At 37.6% G+C, this 19,500-nt stretch overlaps 1 protein-coding gene across 6 annotated transcripts in view; it reads left to right on the top strand.

The window, feature by feature from the left end:
• The window catches only part of pclob (piccolo presynaptic cytomatrix protein b), an 82,710-nt gene that overhangs the window by 30,435 nt on the left and 32,775 nt on the right, over positions 1 to 19,500 (top strand). For all 6 annotated transcript variants that reach the window (XM_026927096.3, XM_053234861.1, XM_053234864.1 and 3 more), the window contains exons 16-17: positions 11,564 to 12,157; positions 12,269 to 19,277. In XM_026927096.3, coding sequence (XP_026782897.3) covers positions 11,564 to 12,157; positions 12,269 to 19,277 — 7,603 coding nt within the window. The remainder of the gene's footprint in view (positions 1 to 11,563; positions 12,158 to 12,268; positions 19,278 to 19,500) is intronic.

Raw genomic sequence — 19,500 nt, 5'->3', positions numbered from 1 at the left:
ATTACAGCTGATTTATGAATTCTATGTTTTACTCATTATCTGTAGTTGTCGAATTCTCAGTTAGTGTACTTTTGAGGCTAAGCAGTGACTTCTTGTTTTGAGTATGAGAACATCTGAGTGATAGATGGTTCATAGAAAGGGGAGGCTTTTGTCCTGGCTATTGTAATGACTAATAAGCATGTTCACAAAACTATCAGACAGCAAATCTGGACTAGTGGGTTCCTATGTGGCTCATAACATCTATTTTGCCCACTGAAGCTCCAGATGGCTTTTATTATACCATTGTGGTTTCAATTAGGACTCCACAACGGTTTTAGATGAGAGCAGGTGGCCAATAAAAGAAATATGTTTATTCTTATTTATTCACCTTCCTCAGATAGCCCCCATTGCTTCAGATGTCAACAAAACCATATGAGATAAAGTAATTCAATGCTTCAAATGTAGAAAGAGTTGAATCATTTTAAAGGATTAGAATCCTTTGTTGACTGTGAACATTACTAACCAGTAATAGAAACCCAGTCCCCCTAGATATGATGTTCTATTGGGATGCTGACTATGTTCATATATAAGCAGGATTTAATATATGCCTGAATGGTGACTCTGGTGAAAGGTAGCCACTATTTATGAACTGAATGTGTCAGTTACGTAACAGACTATCCAAAGATGGGCAAATGTAGCTCAACACAAAGAGAGACTATATTAAAGTGATTGAGGGATGTGCATTGGCGTTAAGGAGAAGTAGACGGCTGACTGTGTGATATGCCACGAAGCAGACTTGGGGCATCTTTCTTATGGGCATGTGCTTCTATTGGGGTGGAGAATCTGGCAAAAATATCATATCATGATTCTTTCAGGCAGGAACATGATCCACAATCATATCACAATTATTTTTTGAGTTGGTTTTTAAGATGGTTTTGCAAGTGACTGAACAGAGCAACCAAACTAATTTCCCTATTGATAAAAATATAGCTCTACAAAGAAACATAGCCTTACAAAAAAAAGAATAACAGAGATAATACCGTAAATTGTACTTCCCAGTGAAATGTAAACAATCAAGCATGGGTGTAAAAGAAATGTTAAATTGGTAAGAAATACACCACTTCTACTATTGTCTTCAGCATTTGAAAGTGCAGTAAAAGGAAAGGTGATTGACCAGCAAGTGAATGTTTAAATATGCTTAAATACTGAATACATTAGCAGAATTGATTTTTATTTTATGTAACATTTTTTTCTAATATGTGATTCAAGTTTCAATGTTTTGGTTTTTATTGCACTTCTCTCAGCATTCAATATACAGCTAAGGAATGCTGGTGTTAGGAAAATATTTTGTAACGAGGATAAACTATTCTTAGAAGTTGGTGAAAAACCCTCATTTTCAGCTGTTTTATACTCATATAAGGGTGCAATGGTATTATACCCTTGTTTTCTTATATGTAGTGCCCTCTTTAAATGCACTTGTTACTGTGTTTGCTTTAGTCCTGTTTCTGGATGTAGTAGTGTTACACTCATGCGCGCCCTGTGTTATCTGGATTTCGGCACACTCCTTGGGGTGCTTTCTTGGTGGTTAAACAAATTTGTTGCATTTCCTCAACATGCCAATCTTGCCTTTGCATATTTTGCAAACAACTGTTGTTTGCACCATGCCCCTTGGGTAAAATCCAGCCATTCCATATAAGTGATGTTGAATGGTAGATACATAAGCTGAGGAACTGCCTTGGCTTTTATTTGCTTGGCTTTTATTTGTCTCTTTGTGTGTCTGTCAGGGTGAGTGCAAGCTGGCCTAAATAGAGTAAAGTCTGGCTCATAAAACAACTTGGGGTGCCATGTCTGAGTGTCTTCAGCACAACTGACAAAATGTATCGCAGTACTCACAATATCTCTATAAACATGTTTTTGAGACATTTTAATTGTTCTCGATTTAAAATTGTCGTATCGCCCACCCCTTGTGTGTGTGTGTTTGTGTAGAGTGTGAGTAGTCTGAAACCTTGTCACATCCTTATCCAATCTATGTCAATCACATGTACACCAAACACATACAACCGAACTGATCTTTTAACCAGCCTGGTTTACTGTATATGACAGAAAAAAAAAAATGTTTGCATCAGTCAACTTTATTATCATAATGCATATTGCACAACAAAATGACAAAAGTGAGTGGCACATCACATACTTAAAATAATTTAAAAAACACTTAAAAAGACAACTTACATGTGGTCTCCAAATATACACCTCTTTATATGTCTTATTCAATTGCTTGTAAACTATACATCTAGAGATGTAGCTCAATGACACTATCTGTACCTGTATCTGTCCAAATTTAAACCCAGACTGTTTTTTTTTTAAATCAAATTAACTCTACGACTGTGCCCCTCAATTCTAATTTTAATATATATTGTCATTTACAATCATCTTAATTCCTGCATGGTTTGACAATTGGAATCAGTGTTAAAATTCCAGGTTTTTTTTATTAGTTTTGAAAGTTAAAGTGACCTCACTTTTATGAATCATTTTGCTCATGATTCATATATCAGCCTGAACCCACCCAAACGAATCTAAAATCTTTTCTTAACCCACGTCCACCCTGATCCAGTCTATGAGTCAAACCATGCCACACTAATGGTGAAGCAGTGAACCTTTCAAAGACAGCGTGCTTCCACATATGGCTGCTACACATATGTCTGGAGGCGCCATTTCAAAGGCCAGTCTTTGCTGCTGAGATACAAATGTGATCTGCTATACTCACATTATCCAACACACTGCTGGCCAAAAATAGCAGCTGATTTAATCTACCCCACTTAGCATCCTCATGTGGGCTTGGAGAGAGCTGTCATCAGTCTCAAGAGATTGTATGTATATTTGGATACCCTCTGTAATTCAAACATGCAATACTTAATCCTATTAGGTATATGAAATCTAACACATGGCATATATATTTACATTTTTATAATTATATTAAACATTATACTAAACTTTATAAACTTTATTGGTTACAGTGACATACAGTTTATGGCTTATAAGTAAGGAATAAAATGCTGCAGGGCACTGTGTTATAAGAAAATAGTCAACAAAAGGGTGGTGTGATTCAAGATTCATTCAAGATTCAACTTGAAAAGAACTTTATTAATCCCAGGGGGAAATTGCTTTGCCATGTTACAATTGCTCTCAAGAAAGAAAGAAAGAAATGTTGTTATCACCCTGAAGTTGATTACGGCATGCCTTGCCATGGTTTATTCCTCTTATACCGCAGCAAAGCAATATTTTTTAAGTTTATTAATGAACAACAAATTGTGCTTTTTAACCATAATGTGCTGGAACATCCATGATATAGCAGTTATAAACAGTCATTCCATCAATAGCCTCATATTTTTCTCTCTCTTAAAGTTAATAAGACAACAAACACAGCTTGTCATGTTACCAAGAAACCAGGAAGCACAGAATCCTCTGTCCTGAAGACTTTGCCATAGTGGAAAATGTACTGACTGTTACAAAGCACTGGCACCTGAGACTCCTTCCATAAATGATCAATAGATGTCTGCTTACAGAAAACTTCATCATATCAATGATTTTGTTTTCCTTTGTTAAATAACAATACATATCCTACTGTTTACTGTTTGCTATAGTTTATGCAGATCATTTGCCACACAAGTCCCTGTGAAGAAGTTATTACTATAGAAATGATAGCATATTAGTTATGAGCATATTAATATAAGACTACCATTTGAATTACAGCTGGCACTATTGTCAGAGCCATGCTGTTATAGAAAATCGATTAACATCTTCTGACTAATGAATTTTGAGATTTATACCATTTGAGAATACCAAGCTTAGCAAGAGGTATTTCTAGATCATACAAACATAGAATATATCAAGCAACTGATATTCTTCACTTATTATAATTATTTTGTGTGTGTATGTTTGTGTGTGTCTGTGTTCGCGTTTTCTCATGTTTGTGTGTTTATACTTCTTCTTTGTGCTTAGTACAGTAATGTGATCATCACTGTATACTATGCAGTTGTAATGAGAAGAGTGTTTGGAAAGAGCAGGAGGTGTGCACTGCTAATTCATCAATAATAAGTGTGCTTGATGGAAGAGACTGAGAGCAGGTCAAGCTGGCTAGTCTAGTGTCATGGGCATGAACCCCATATCAGGAAACTGATACAGGTAGGGATATGTTTAAATGTTTAGGCTAGCCAGCAAGGGTTTCTTGTGCTTCCAATGTTTTGCAAGTAGTGCTCAAGTTTACAATGTTGGAATCATTAGATGGCTGTGTAGTGAATGTAACTAGTTGTTATAAAAATATAAGCATAGAAAAGTGCAAGTGTAGAAGAGTTCCGGCAAGTGTGAAGAGTTCACTGCATGGAAAGCCTTATCTTTGACCATCAAGAATTACAGAAGCCAATGCCCTAATCTTCTGCCAAAAACTGGTCTTAATGAATACAGTAACCATTGGCAACTTTTGGGATTGTGTTCAGTTACACAGATCTACATTAAGTTTAGAGACCTTACAAGCTTTCAAAGCTGCATGTGATTCAGAAGGACTGGCATATCCTTTTAAAACCAAATTGGTACAAATTGATAAGCAAGAATAGCCCTAAGTGTCTCCTGAAAGTTTCAATTTTATGACTTTCAAATGTTAGCAAGTACACATTCAGTTTGAAAGAGATTCATTTTAGTGTACTTATGCCTTACAAAGCACACAATATATACAGGCCTTTCCAAGAAGCCTGCTGGCTAATGACGTGTTGAACCACCAATAGGAATATGCTGTCCTGTTTTTGGTACAAGCAAGGACTGTTGTGTTTGAATCTACTTTATGTCCATGCTGTGTGGGGCTCAGCTGTCAATGCTGTTTATAAACACTGCTCATCCACTGTGAAACTACTGCTGGTGAAATGTTGACCTTATTATCTACCAAGGGAACTCACTATTTTCATCATGGCTGTTTAGATTTCTTTATGAGCTAATTCATCAGAAGCACTTGGTTTGGTTCACATCACTGCTAATAAAACTGCATCTACCAAATTTTACCAAAATGTCATTATCTGTACTAGATCAGGGGAAAAAACAACAACAAAAAAACCCTTTAGCCTATTTTCATCAACATCCAAGCTGGAAAGTGTTCAGAATATGTTTCAATCATAAAGCTAGTTAAAGAGGTGATTTTCTTACAAGTAGGATTTCATATTATATTCTTATGAGCCCTGGACACAGACATGAACAAAACTCATACATACAGAGTAACTATTGATAATGGCAAAGTATAGAGCATGATGCATGCAATGTTTTCATGCATTCATTCACTCATTCCTCTTCAGTACCTGCTTTCTCCTAGTCAAGGTCACAGTGTATCCAGAGCCTATCCCAGAAACACTGGCCACGAGGTGGGGACATGCCCTGAATGGGACGCAGAGCACACACATTCACAACTATGGGCAATTTAGCATAGCCAATCCATGCTTTTGGGAGGTGGGAGGAAATCAGAAAACCCAGACGAAACCCATGTGGACACAGGGAGAATACACACAGCAACTCCACCCAGACAGTAACCTGAGTATATCAAGCAAATTTATGACAAATTTAAGTAAATGTGTCAGAGATTCATTCACTGATTCATTGTCAGAAACTGCTTCATTCTGGTCAGGGTCATGGTGGATCTGGAGCATTTCCCAGAATACTAGGCACAAAGAATACAACATGGATGGGATGCCAGTTCATCGCACATGAACAGACACACACAGACACCCAGAGTCACATTTAGAGGCAATTTAAATGAGCCAGTCCAGTCCAGTCCACATTCTGGCTTGTTTTTGGAAGGTGGTAGAAAACCCACACAGACACAAAGGGAGCATGTGAAACTCAGAAAGTAACTGGAGCTCAAGACCGAATACTGAACCCTGGGCACCAGCACTACCTGCTGTGCCACTTTGCCTCCCCTAGATCAGGTTATTTTGTGCCCTATTCAGACAGGATTTAATTTACATGGGATGAAGAGTAATCCCATCTTTTGCAAGTTGTCTTCTGATTTTATTTTTGTTACCCACTGTATTACCAACCTTTTTCAGCCAGGTCTGTGGTCATCTGATAATTTTAGTCCTGTTTATATAGACACATCTGAGATTTCACAGGCATATGCTGCTTCTTGCTTTGGGGGAAAAAAAGATTTTGACTGTTGCTACTCAATGTATTTAATATCCACTTTCTAAATTGCTAAAAAAAAAAAAAACTCCCTAAAACAAACCATGAATGTGTATGAGGAGTTTCCTACTCCTATAAATTGGTATGCGTTATAACATCATCTCTATACTGCCTACATTGGGAGCCCATTCACAGCCAAAAGAAAATAAAGTTAATCAGAGGTGTGCAGTTTTGAAAACTGATTAAAGGGGCTATTATAATGTAAGGTTCAGGTATACCGATACAGGTATTTCATATCCATATTTGCAACATTATCATGCTATGCTTAGTTTTCTAGAAATAAATGGATAATCAGTTGTTCCATAAGTTCCTTAATTATGTAATGTTAGATCCTTCCAAATAAATCAACATAAACATAAATGATTTAATATATGCATATGAAAAAAAGACATGATTATATTACTATGTCTGATGATAATCACCCAGATTTTTAGATAAAACCCGTCCCTCTCAAGTTAATTTAATTGAGATCTGGAATTGAGAGTTTTATCATTGAGGAGACAAACAAATGTTATTGCCTACTGTATGTCACCTAATGAAACTAATCCCATCCAAATAAGGCTTTAATTGAAACTATTTTCAATTAATAGTTGAAATAGTTGGCACCAAGGAAAAAGTAAAGGTTTTATTGTACCTTGTTCTGAAGACCTGTGCAATTGATAATACACGATAATATTAGCAATAATAATAATAATAATAATAATAATAATAATAATAATTCATCTCTTTTTTGCTCTGCTGTTTGTCAGAATAGTAGAAATGTGTTATCTCTACAATCTCAGCACTGACAACTCTTCTTATTTCAGATTAGTAGGTCAAGACTCTATTATTATTAAGCCTGATTTATAGAGAAAGTGCTACTGTGGGGGCTGAAGAAAATGTACTGTATTAGCCAGCTACATCCGTTGCCAATTGCGACTGCCAGGAAATCAATAATGGAACATACATAGCTCTGAAACAGCAAAGCCTCTGCTCTATAGTACAATGCAGATTTTATTCAATCTACCAATCAAATGATATTCAGTACAAATCAACTTCAGTTCAGTTGTTCAGGTTTACTGATGAAAGGGCCCTAATGCACTGTAGGTTCTTTATCTGTCTCAAAGATGCTGTGAGTCTGAGAACAGTATGAAAGGGCAATGTGTGTTAAATGCACTTTTAGGCAGAGTTATGCTTCTTTTATAGCTATCAAAGCCAGCTGTTGGTATGCATTCATATGCTCAGTCATTCAGGAAAGATTGAAGCTTTGAGCACTAGCAGTGCAAGAGGAAAAAGAAGGACCATAATTTCAATGAATCTCAGCAGCATGAATTAATGCTGTGAGTGCTTGTCTTTCTCAACAGATGAATAGCAGTAGTCGCTTTTACAGAATCAGATTTAGAGTTTTCTAATTCAGTAATTTCTAACACAATGAATGAGACACATTTTTAAAAATTGCCAATGTCTCTTAATAGTTGATTTTCTTTCCATTATTTAAACAAGTGCGAGAGTTTAAAGAGATATCACAAATGTAGGCAACCATTTAAGTGAAGTATACAAATAAAGTGAAACACAATTAGAAACCTTTTTAGGGAAAAAAGGGTGTAGGGTATGCACACTTATGCAGGTTATTGTAAGTTTTTTTATTTTTCTCATTTTCCCTAAAATGTTTCTGATTGATTTTTACTTAATTTTTATACATTATAATTTTTTCATCACAAAAACCTGCCATTTTAATGCGGGTATGAAAACGTTTTTATATCCATTGTAGATCTGTTCACATTGCACAGTAACCACTCACGCAATATGGAGCTGCAATCCCATTAACATTTTGGCAAGGTTTCACTGAACAATTTTATTTTCTTATGGGCTGCACCATTACACTACCTCTGTCACTCTGACTGTAAGGAGACATATCAGCTATTACTAAGAAAACCAGTAAAGTACATTGCATGGTAATAAGACATTATCACTGACAAGTCATGTATATTTCAATCAAGTCAACAGATTAAGTGACACTATACCAATACAATCCTACAATATAAAACTACCATTGAGCCACCTTAGCCCATTCTACCCTGTGTAATGGGATCCTTAACTGTTCATAAGTCTTTATTACCTTATGGGAATTGAATACCACTTTGACACTGGTCTTCACACCGAGGAAATTTTCTTGGCTTAAATGTTTCTCATTGTTATATCAGGATATACAATAGTAATTCTCACCTGCATTTCATTTAGGTGTTAACTTTGTCACAAATTGGTCATTAAAATTCTTCAAATGGAGAAGTATGCTCTATTTGAAGATTTTTTTTAAAGATATTACTTGAAAGATATTAACAAAGTAATAGTAACATTAATATCTTTAATTACTCACTATCTGAGTTGGTGTTATGAACCTACTGCTGGGTTATTATTTATTATGTTAAGAACAAAGGGCCAGTTGGAAGTGTTAAAATTGTTATATGCGTCATATAACTGTCCTTTTAACAGTAGTTTCCATTAGAAAAACATGACTGTTAGGGATTATACTAAACTGTATCAAGCTCTAATATTCTCAGAACCACTGAAAACTATTATTTAAAACTATGACATCACATAAAACCCAGCGTAGTGTAAAAAGATACCCCACAGTGTCATTGTTCATCTGCATAAACCAGCAAGTTGTCTTAAATTGATCCACCATATGTTCTTTGGAATATTTACCCATTTTATTTTTTCCTATGGGCAGGCCTGTTGGCCTTTATGCCCTGTCCAGTAATGTAAGAGGCATCCTTCCAAACCAACTGGATAGAAACAAATGGAACACAGGAAATACAGACTAATAATGCATCCTGGGATAATCATGCTACTTAGCTTGAATACTAAGGATGTGAACAGCAGATGGTCAGACGACAGACAGTAATGACAGCGTTGCCCTGACTCATTGTTGTGGAGATGCTTTGTTTTCTGTGTGTGTGTGTGTGTGTGTGTGTGTGTGTGTGTGTGTGTGTGTGTGTGTGTATCACAGGACCCCGGCAATGTATACACTTCAATTTTGTCTCCACACACACAGACAAATGTGTGTTAGGATTTTTAACCAGTGTTGACAGTGTCATTATTGTCACACGCTGTTTTCTCTGTGCTACTCTTTTCTCTGTGGCACTGTTTTCACCATACTAATCTAATGGTAGTAATCTCTATAGTTTATTGTGTGGCTCTGTTTTGTCTGTGAGGCTGTTGAGCTAATAAGTGATCTCTACACTTATTTTATGTTGTACTTGATTTTTTTTAGATAATGGCAGGAGCTGTGGAGAGTAATTCATTTGATTTGGTTTATAATCCAAAGTTATCAATTTGGGGAGACATGGAACCTCAGAAATAGAGCAGAAGGACAACAGTGGGATCCTGCTCCACAATAGCCTGTGCATTTAATTGTAAATAGGCTTGCAGTTCTTAAAAAAACAGGTTTTTATTGTAATTATACTGGATGCTGGATCAGCATTAGTAGTTAATAGTTAGCATAGCTCTTAGAGGTGAAAGCCTAAAGGACTAAAGTCCTTTAGTAAAGACTGAAGAGTAAAAGACTGTCATGTTCTATAGACAACTATAGATCTATAGACTGATCTATAGTGAAAACAATAGAACAAGTATTGCACTGGGAGGCAGGTCAAACTATCTGTTTTTTTTTCTACAAATATTCATGGTAGTTTGCTGTGTAAAAATGAATCACAAAGAATTCAGATGCAGCAATCTTCTAAAAAAACTATGTCGATTTTTGTCTAGCTGGCTTATGTAATAGGCTAAATAATGCTGGCAAAATACTCATCAAAGTCTAAATTCAGACTGTAATCCTAGGTACTCAATTATGATGGTGTCCTGAACTTGCCCACATACACAAAACAATGATTCTGATTATAAAAGTGTGAATCATGTGAAATGAAGAATCACTGTCAGCTTGTTTCTTTTTGGCTGTAATTCGTGTATTTACTTCTAACATTAGTGGGCGACAAAATAGAACTATGTTAAATAGAGGTGATAAATAAGATGGGTGGTTTATTTGTGCTCAATGTCTGAGAGAAGTGACCTACAATATCATTTAAAATTAAAAATTCTCTAGATTTCAATATGTGCAAATCTCTAAATGAAAACCAAGTTTATGGTCATGAAAAGTGAGCACACGTGGTAAAAAGAGTGCAGTGTTATGTAATCTTGCTATTTCATGTAATTGTATTTTGTGGGTTAGGATTTTTAACAGAAACTACATGAATTACAACCACAGGAAACAAATTGACAATGATTGCTTATTATTTCACCATGTAAACATTCTTACTGTTTCTCTGTGAATAGTTAAGATAGTGCAGTGCAATTAATTGGCTAAGAATTTGCTGGTCATGTTATTCTGGTGACTGTGTCGGGTGAACTGCCTCTTGATCACCAATTTCATTAAATAATATTGTTCCTCTGCATTTTTCAATATTATTCAGTACATTTCAATTTGAATTTAATATATATTTATTATACTTTGTACAGGATTAATTGTGAACCAGCCCTTGTTGTTTTCTGCTTTGAGCTTATTAAGAGATGTAACCCATTCACTTTCCGCACTGTTCTCTACTGTCATCAGATACTTTGTAGCTAAATTGAATTGTATTGATCCACTGTTAAATTATGGATACATTATTGAGTATCCTGTTGCTTTCAAAAATCACAGTAATTATTAACTGGATAATAGGTTGAAAGTTCAGACAGTGAACAGTTCAAAGGACATGCTGCACTCCAGAAAATGGAAATTTAAACCTGTTTGTTACTGAGACTTGTTACTGGAGTGTCTAGCTGCACCTGAGAGAAAATAACATTGTCCACACAGAAGTTTGTGAAGTCAGCTTTTATTAGCCAGTTGCTAACTTGAACATACCACACAACTGCTAGTCTTTATTTTCACTTATATGCTACCCTAAACTACTAGTTTTATTTGCACAATATAGTTTAGCAACATTAACTAGGCTAACCAGTTGCCTAGATATAGCACTATGCTAACATTACCTAGGTTATTAGTTATATGATTAATCCTCCAGAAGTAGATGTTTGATATCGGCTAGCCAAGCTATCCAATATTGTCTATATAGTGTAGTAAAAAAGTCACCAATTTGCTAGCAAGATAGCTAATTTCAAACTAAGCATACTATACAAACAGTATGCATTTTTATTTTTGCACATGCATAAACAACACACACTACAATCTATAATAACCTATAAGGGCTTGCAAAACATACAACTCAATTTGATGGATAAATGTCATTACAATATGTATCATTTGCTAGTGTAAACACAAAGGCAATATTTTGAAATTAGAATGATACTGATTTTGTCAATAAGGCTAAATTAATTTCATTATTTATTTATACAGGGAGAGTGGCTATGCTTGAACTGCCAGACTCAGAGAGCCCTATCTGGCAATCTGGGAGACATGGGACAAATTCCTAGACCATCACCTATGTCTGGAACTGAATCAGCAGCTTTACCCAAAGCCCAAACAATCAAAATATCAGAAGGTGGTCAGACCATTGAAACCCCTGTGCCTACTGTCCATAAACCTACAATTGAAGAAAAAATAGTGGCCTCAAAAGTACAACCTGTGGAATCTGTTGCTGCTCCTCCTGCTTCTAAACATACTACAGATGACACACCCATTGAAGCTGCTGAAAAAACAGATGAATTGAAATATATACCTCCAGAACCTACAGTAAGAGAGGAGAAATTAACTACAGAAGAACTCATACGGCATGTAAGCTCTCAGGAAGCAGAGATGCTCCAGATAGAATCAGAAACACCATCTACTGAAGCTGTCATCACAAAACTTAAGTTAAAAAGTGAAATTATACAACCAATGGTTGGGACAAAAGATGAACCAACACAGGCAATAGACTCTCCAAACATAATGAAGCCTCCAACTGTTGAAGCATCACTTGAATTTAAGGAGACTTGTGAACTTACATCTATGGTAATGTACACAAAAATTTATAGTGAACTCCTTTTTTTTTACAAAACCCATTTACCCATTTCACAAATATCGTTATTTATAAACTAACACAAACATTACTTTTTTTTACAGGCAGCAAAACTTGCAGAAGATTCTGCATTTCCAGATAAGCTTATCCAAAATGAAAAGGCTGTAATTCAGTTAAAGATTACTCCTACTACACCATGTGAGCATGAAAGCATAGTAAAGTTATTATCAGGGGACAAGACAAACAACTTGAAGGTGAATGATAAAAAAGACCCACAGGGACATAATATATTTCCAGTTTCACCTGAATCATACAGTTCATCTGAGGAAGAGCTTAAAGAAATTCAGAGGGCAAGCAAGTCTCTTTTGAAGGAAACTGCAGCAGAACTGGCCCATATTAAAGAAACAGAGTGTACAAAGCATTATTCTGATTCTGGAGATGAAGAGTTCATACAGACACAGCTAAAGCAAACAAGCGCACATAAGGATTTGTCACCAACTCATCACCAAAGTTACATCACAAAACAGATCAGAGAAAAAGACCACCAGATTCTGCATGAAGTCAGTGATGCAGATACTGGAAGTACTGACTATGAAGATGAAAGGACCATTAAGCATCTTAAGGTGCCTGAAGAAAGTGCTGATAGTTGCCTGTTGTCTCAAGAGCAAGCAGGCCAAGTAATGCAGGCCAGCCCTGTCTATAAAACAGTAAAAACATTTCTCCTGGATGATAATGAAAAGGAAGAAACCACAGACCTTAACGGCACAAGAGCTATTTCTGTACAACAGAATGTTTCTGTCAGTCAGATTTCAGAAGAAGAGAGTTTAGCTGAAGATATGTCTAAAGACGGTGGATCTTCCAGTATGCAAGCATCCCACATCACATCAGGAACCACATCACCTACATCACTGTCCTCACTTGGTGAAGAAAGTGACAGCAGTCCAGGTCACAAGAAGGAGAGTTTAGAGGGCAAGCAGCAACGGAAAGTTAAGCATAGGCAAGGTCAATCCCTTCATACTATAGCAGACTCCTCTGAGGAGGAAGAGATCTTGGAGGAAGGAGATCAACTTATAGAACAGGAAATACAGAGGGAAACTGATCAAAGGCAGTTCAAAAAGTCTTACAAAAAGTCCAATAAAGAAAGAGACAAATTGCTAGATCATTCACCAAATAATCACTCTCCGATAGAGTGCATCTCTCAAACCGATGAAGTAGTGCAGGTTTCAGAAATAAAAACCTATGAAACATTTTCTTACTCAAACATATCACCAAGTACAGAATCAGAACAAGAAAATATTGTTAGCCACCGACTGCCACCAATGGACGTAATGCATGATGTTGGAGAGAAACAATTAAAGAGTGCGGATGAAACATATGAAGAAATTATGCAGAAAGCCCAAGAACTCAAAGCTATGACAAAGAAAATCACTCCACCTGATATTGAGCCACTGTACGGAGGCATGCTGATAGAAGACTATGTTTACGAGTCATTAGTGGAGGAACCAGCACAGGCTATAGCAGTTGATCATAATACTGCTGTAGATGAATACTTGACAAATGTGTCTGTTCCAGAAACAGTAAGAAAGCTTAGAACACCAGAGGAGGCCTATGAGGAGATGCAGAAAAATAGAGAACTCATGCTAAAAGATCAAACATTTGAACATGCACAGCTAAACAAATCAGCTCCTCACAGAGATACCACTGTAACTGTTGTTACTGACACTTGTTATGTCAATATATCAGAAAACTATGAGTTTACAAAACACCAAGATGAAAATTGGCAATGGTATGCTGAAACTGCAAATGATGAACTGCTAAATAGGGAAAAAGAACTTATGACACCAGAAACAAGTCCTACTCAATCAACTCCTCTATCACCGGTATCACCTTTATCTTCATCTGAGCCTTTATATGATTCCACTGAAGTAATACAAATTCCCTCAAGTGGGGAAGAGGATAATGACAAGGATGAATTTGCAACTGGAGCTAATGAGTGTGCTATGGAGCCTTACAGGGCTGAGTCAACACCTCCAAAAGATCAGCTTGTTAAAAATGTTCTCTATCCTATTCCTGACCTGAAAATTACTCAATGTTCATCTGGTGAAGATGAGGTTGAGGATGAAGAGAGCATCACACAAACGCATGAAATAATTATGTTAAATGGTATTGCTCATTGTGATGACAGATCAGAGGGAGCTTCTCAATTTACAGAATCTTCAGTAGAGGCACAGTCAGTAGAGTCTGAGCCCACATCTGTTGTGTCTGAAGTTCCACTATCAAAATCAACACTTGAACATGTGTCCCTTGCTTCTGCTTGGGATTCACAAGCATCTCCTCTGTCTCCACCAAGTACATCCTTAGATTTAACAGCATTTTCCTCGTGCCTTATAGATCAGACTGCAGGGCAAGCCTCCATTCCATCAAAAACCTACGTTGCTGAAAGTTCAACCACTCTCGAATCTGATACTGCACAAGTTGTAATTTCAATAGCAGACTTAGGATCAAAACCAGCATCTCAAGACTTAGTTCAACCTACTCCTTTAACTGACATTTCTATTGAAGAAATTGTATGCCACTCCCAAATTGCTGCATCTATCCAACAAACCATAAAATTCTCAACAGCTCCAAGTCTACCTGAGATGTCTTCTAGTAAAGTTTCTTCCCCAGCAGACACTGCTGTTTCTGGATCATCAGTGATACCAGAACCAACCCAAGCTCCTAAGCCAGCTGATGCTTCTATTTCTAAACCACCACTAGCTCCAAAACCAGTTTTCACCTCAAAGCTTACATCAGATGCCATTATTGTTACAATACAAGATGGAATATCACAGCCTGATTCAGTTTTACAGACTGCACATTCAAAAACAATTCTAGAACCAACGAATATTGTAGATTATTCTACCCTTACGTCAACATCTATAGTAACTTCAGTGTCCACACATGAGGAAATTACAGTTTTTGTCTCAAGTCAAGCAATGAGTTCAACCTCAGTATTAGCTACAGTGTCTTTCATTTCAGATTCTGCAACTGCACCAGCTTATGTGTCACAGGCCCCGATTTCATGCATAACTTCCACTCCTTTTGTGCCTGATGTTACGTTTCCTACATCAGAGTGCCCAATTCAAGTACCATCTTTAGATCCCATGCCTAGATATACTGGAAGAGAACATACATCTCCTGCCATTTTTCCAGAGCCTGTTCCAATTATTGTTGAAATGCCAGACATAATGTCTTCACCTTCAAAGTATCCAATTCATAGTACAGATGTAATATCTACTCTAGCACACACTCCACCTTTAACAAGTACCTCAACTATAGATAAAGGGCATATTTCTGCCCCAACTTCAGTATCAACATGCTGCTCAACAGACACTTTCACTACAGTCCAGAGCATATCCATTGCACCATGTGTTCCATCTGTGGTACAGAGCTATATTTCTTCAACCATTTCAGAGCAAACAAAACCAAGTGCTCCAGTCGATTCTTTTATAAAATATCCGCATGTTTCACCCACTATTCCTGCTGTAGATATGACAGCTATGACCCCAGCAATTAAAATTCCTATTCCTTGTATAGATGCAGACAAATCACTTGTGGAAGCAGCCCATGAACTCCCTGTTGCAGTTTCACAAACCTGCCAGTCTGTGGAGCATGCTGCCACAAAGGTTTTTCCAACCATAAATACAACTGTAGCCTTTGTCACTTTATCTTCTCAACCAACACAGTCGATAGTAGTGGACACAAAGACAAAGACTGGAAATTTTCAACCTGCAGTAGATGGCTCTCTGATTGTGACTCCTGCTCTGCAGACAGGACAAGGTACTACTATCAGTATGGCAAGTGTTGGAAATATACACATGATAAAACAAGAAACACAGGGTATCATTACTAATACAACGGCAACCTCCATTCAACAAGTTAGAAGTCCAACTGTTGTTACGAGTGTATCCCCTGTTATCAGTTCAGATGCTTCTCCTCTTGTGGGACTGAAAGCTAGCTTGCCTAGTGACTTAACTTTTGTGTCAACACAACTTGAACCTCGAGTGGAAAATATATCCAGAGAAAGAGCAGAAAAGCCAGTCATTGAATTTCCACCACCACCTGCAGCTTCACCACCAGCCCTACCACTTGATAGCTTACCCAATACACCCTTTAACCAACAGTCACAACGGTCAATAGTACCCACTTCTACTGAGTCTGTCAAAAATATAGCCAGCCAAGCACCTAGGGCATCAGTGAAGCAAGTTTCAACCACCATACACAAGTCACCTCCCCCAGTCCCACCTAAGCCATTTTGTCTACCAGGTGGCCTAGGGTTCAGTCACAAATCAAGAGAAAGTGTAAAACCATCAGTAATTCCTGAATCTGCAGTTGCCCAAGTTGGCCATGCTGCAACTTTACCAAGAACAAGAGAACCTCCCAAGGCCCTTACATTATCCTTGACTGCCCCCACTGATCTCAAACACAGTATTTCATCACCAAAGTCTCCCTTGTCACCTAGATTTGCTAAAACTCTTGAGACATATGTAGTTATAACATTGCCATCAGAACCAGGATCACCAGTGGAAGGTGTTACAACCCAAGCTCCAGTACGTAGACCATCTCTACCAACTCCCAAGCAGCAGGGTCTTGCTATTGCATCAACAATGTTTACTCCACCTGTTGTGTGTGTACCACTGACTATGATTTCACAATCTGGAGTAGCAACCCCATCTACTTTGATTTCAACAGCAGATGTGACAGTTACTTCAGCATCAAGTGCAGTTTCGGTACCACATTCAGTAGCACCAAGCCTTGTTTTTGTGCCCCAAACAGAAACAGGTGTACTACCAATCAAAATTTATGAGGAAAAACCTATTTACTATGCACAACCTGTAACTGCAACAACATATCCTGCACCAACAGTGGTTTCCATACCCACTGTAACATCACCAGTTCTGGCTGAAATTCCAGACATGACTATAGAACCAAAAATAAATACTGCAGCTACAGTGATCTCAGCTCCAGCATCAAGTGTGGTTTCAGTACCATATTCAGTAGCAACAAGCCTTGCTTTTGTGCCCCAAATAGAGACAGTTATACAACCAATCAAAAAAGAAACTTATGAGGAAAAATCCATCTACTCTGTACCACCTGTGACTACAGCAATATATCCTGTGCCAACAGTGGTTTCCATACCCACTGTAACGTCACCAGTTCTGGCTGAAATTCCAGACATAACTATAGAACCAAAAATAAATACTGCAGCTACAGTGATCTCAGCTCCAGCATCAAGTGTGGTTTCAGTACCATATTCAGTAGCACCAAGCCCTGCTTTTGTGCCCCAAATAGAGACAGATACAGTAGTACCAATCAAAAATGAAATTTATGGGGGAAAATCCATTTACTCTGCATCACCTGTGAACACAACAGTATATCCCGCACCAACAGCGGTTTATGTAACATCACCAGATACATTGCTTGCAGTATCAGTTGTGGATGAAATTCCAACCATGACCATAGAACCAAAAACAAATAATGTGGCAACAGTGATCCCACCTGCAGAAGTCTGTGCCACTCATATTTCAGCCCCACAAACCAATTCTCAGTCAATGGTACCTGTATCACTACTAATACAAGAAATACCTGTAGAGTTGACACCACCAGCCTTTACAGTAGGTATTACTCCAACATCTTCAAGGGAACCTTTAGCTTCACAGGATATCATGCAAGGGCTTGAGAGGCAAATGATTCAAACAGTTTATGCTGCTCCTATAACAGTGACCAAACTACCACTGTACACAGATAATCTGGCTGTACAAATGTTGGAAATGGAAGAAGAGGCTAAATCCACAAAAAGTCCATCCTCTGACCAGAGTCAACAGCATCAAATATTTTTTGAATCACAGCAAATGGTGCCATCAGTGTCTGCATCAACATATATACCAACTGCACCAGTAACATTTGCTCAATTCAAAAAATCAGTTGAGAGTCAAGAAATAAGAGGAACTAATAAAGTCTTATCTAGCATGAGCCAACTGTACTCTACAATTGCAACAACTGAACAGCACCAAAATGCATTACCTAATCTTGTGGCACAAGTTGTCACAACTGAAGTCCAGAGAACTACTACAGTATCAGTTGTTCAAGAAAGAATACCTCTAGATCCTACAGATCCTACATGCAGACAAGCAACGCCTAAACAAAATGGAAAAACACATTGCATTGATGATGTTATAGATCTCACAACATTAAAGGTCAGTGTTTCAATGACTGACAAGGGAATGGATCTGACAGCCCCTGAGTCAAATCTGCAGTCTTTCTTAAATGATTCAAGTAGTCGACAGAAAACTGCTGTGCAGCCAGAAATTGTAAACCTAAGTGCTGAGATAACTCCTGCTACAACACTCTCTGTTGTGACAGACAGTATCGCTGTTGTTACCTGCACTGAAGCATTCACATACAACAATAACATTACAGTTGGCACGCCCCCCAATTTACAAAGTGTTACTTCAATGCCTCTGCCACTTAAAACATATAAACCATTTGAACCCCTCGCACAAATAGTTTACAGACCAGTGAATTCGCAACCAAAACCAACAACCAATACAGAGATCCCCATTAACCTATCATATGGGCCTGCTGAAACCACAGCACCTTCATCTTTACCTGTCACAATGGCTTCAATAACCTGCACACATTCCAGTATACCTAGTCATATTGAGCCTTCTGCAGCTGGAGCTATTGATCTCACAATTTCAAAGCCAAAGAGAACTATGTTGGCTCTTACTGCACCCACTGGGGTGGTTACAAGTGTTGTTGAAGAAGATGTGGCACCTGTAGATCTGACAGCAGGGAGGCGAACAGTGTGCTGTGACATACTCTACAGACTTCCATTCACAGGAAGCTGCAGAACACAGCCTCCAGTGACCACAACAGATAAACAGTTTGGCTTAAGAAATTATGATCAACATAATGCCACAACCCTAGGACTTGAGGATCTCAATACTATAAAAACATTAGGGTATGGCAGTAATTTCATACAAACCGATTTGGTCACAAAAAATGGATCTGTCAGCCAAAATGATGCACCAGATGGGGCAATCGATCTGACATCAGCAAAAATGTCACGAGGTCAGTATTACAATGCATGTGTATTTTCAATTTTTGTGTCATATTTCCTATTTTTCTTGAGTTTGTTTAAATATATGAACATGCTCTGATTATTTTCATTCATTTGTTCTTTTTCTTTTTTATACAGATGCATGCATGTGCCTTCGTGTTCTCCCTCAGTGTTTTGGCTTTGCATCATGCTAGTATGACAAGAGTGATTTATGCATGCTCTCTGGTTTCCTCT

This window comes from Pangasianodon hypophthalmus, chromosome 6 (genome assembly GCF_027358585.1).
Source record: "Pangasianodon hypophthalmus isolate fPanHyp1 chromosome 6, fPanHyp1.pri, whole genome shotgun sequence".
In the NCBI taxonomy this organism is placed as follows: Eukaryota; Metazoa; Chordata; class Actinopteri; order Siluriformes; family Pangasiidae; genus Pangasianodon; species Pangasianodon hypophthalmus.
The sequence above is the reverse complement of the archived record's forward strand: the minus strand, read 5'-3'. Positions and strand labels throughout refer to the sequence as shown.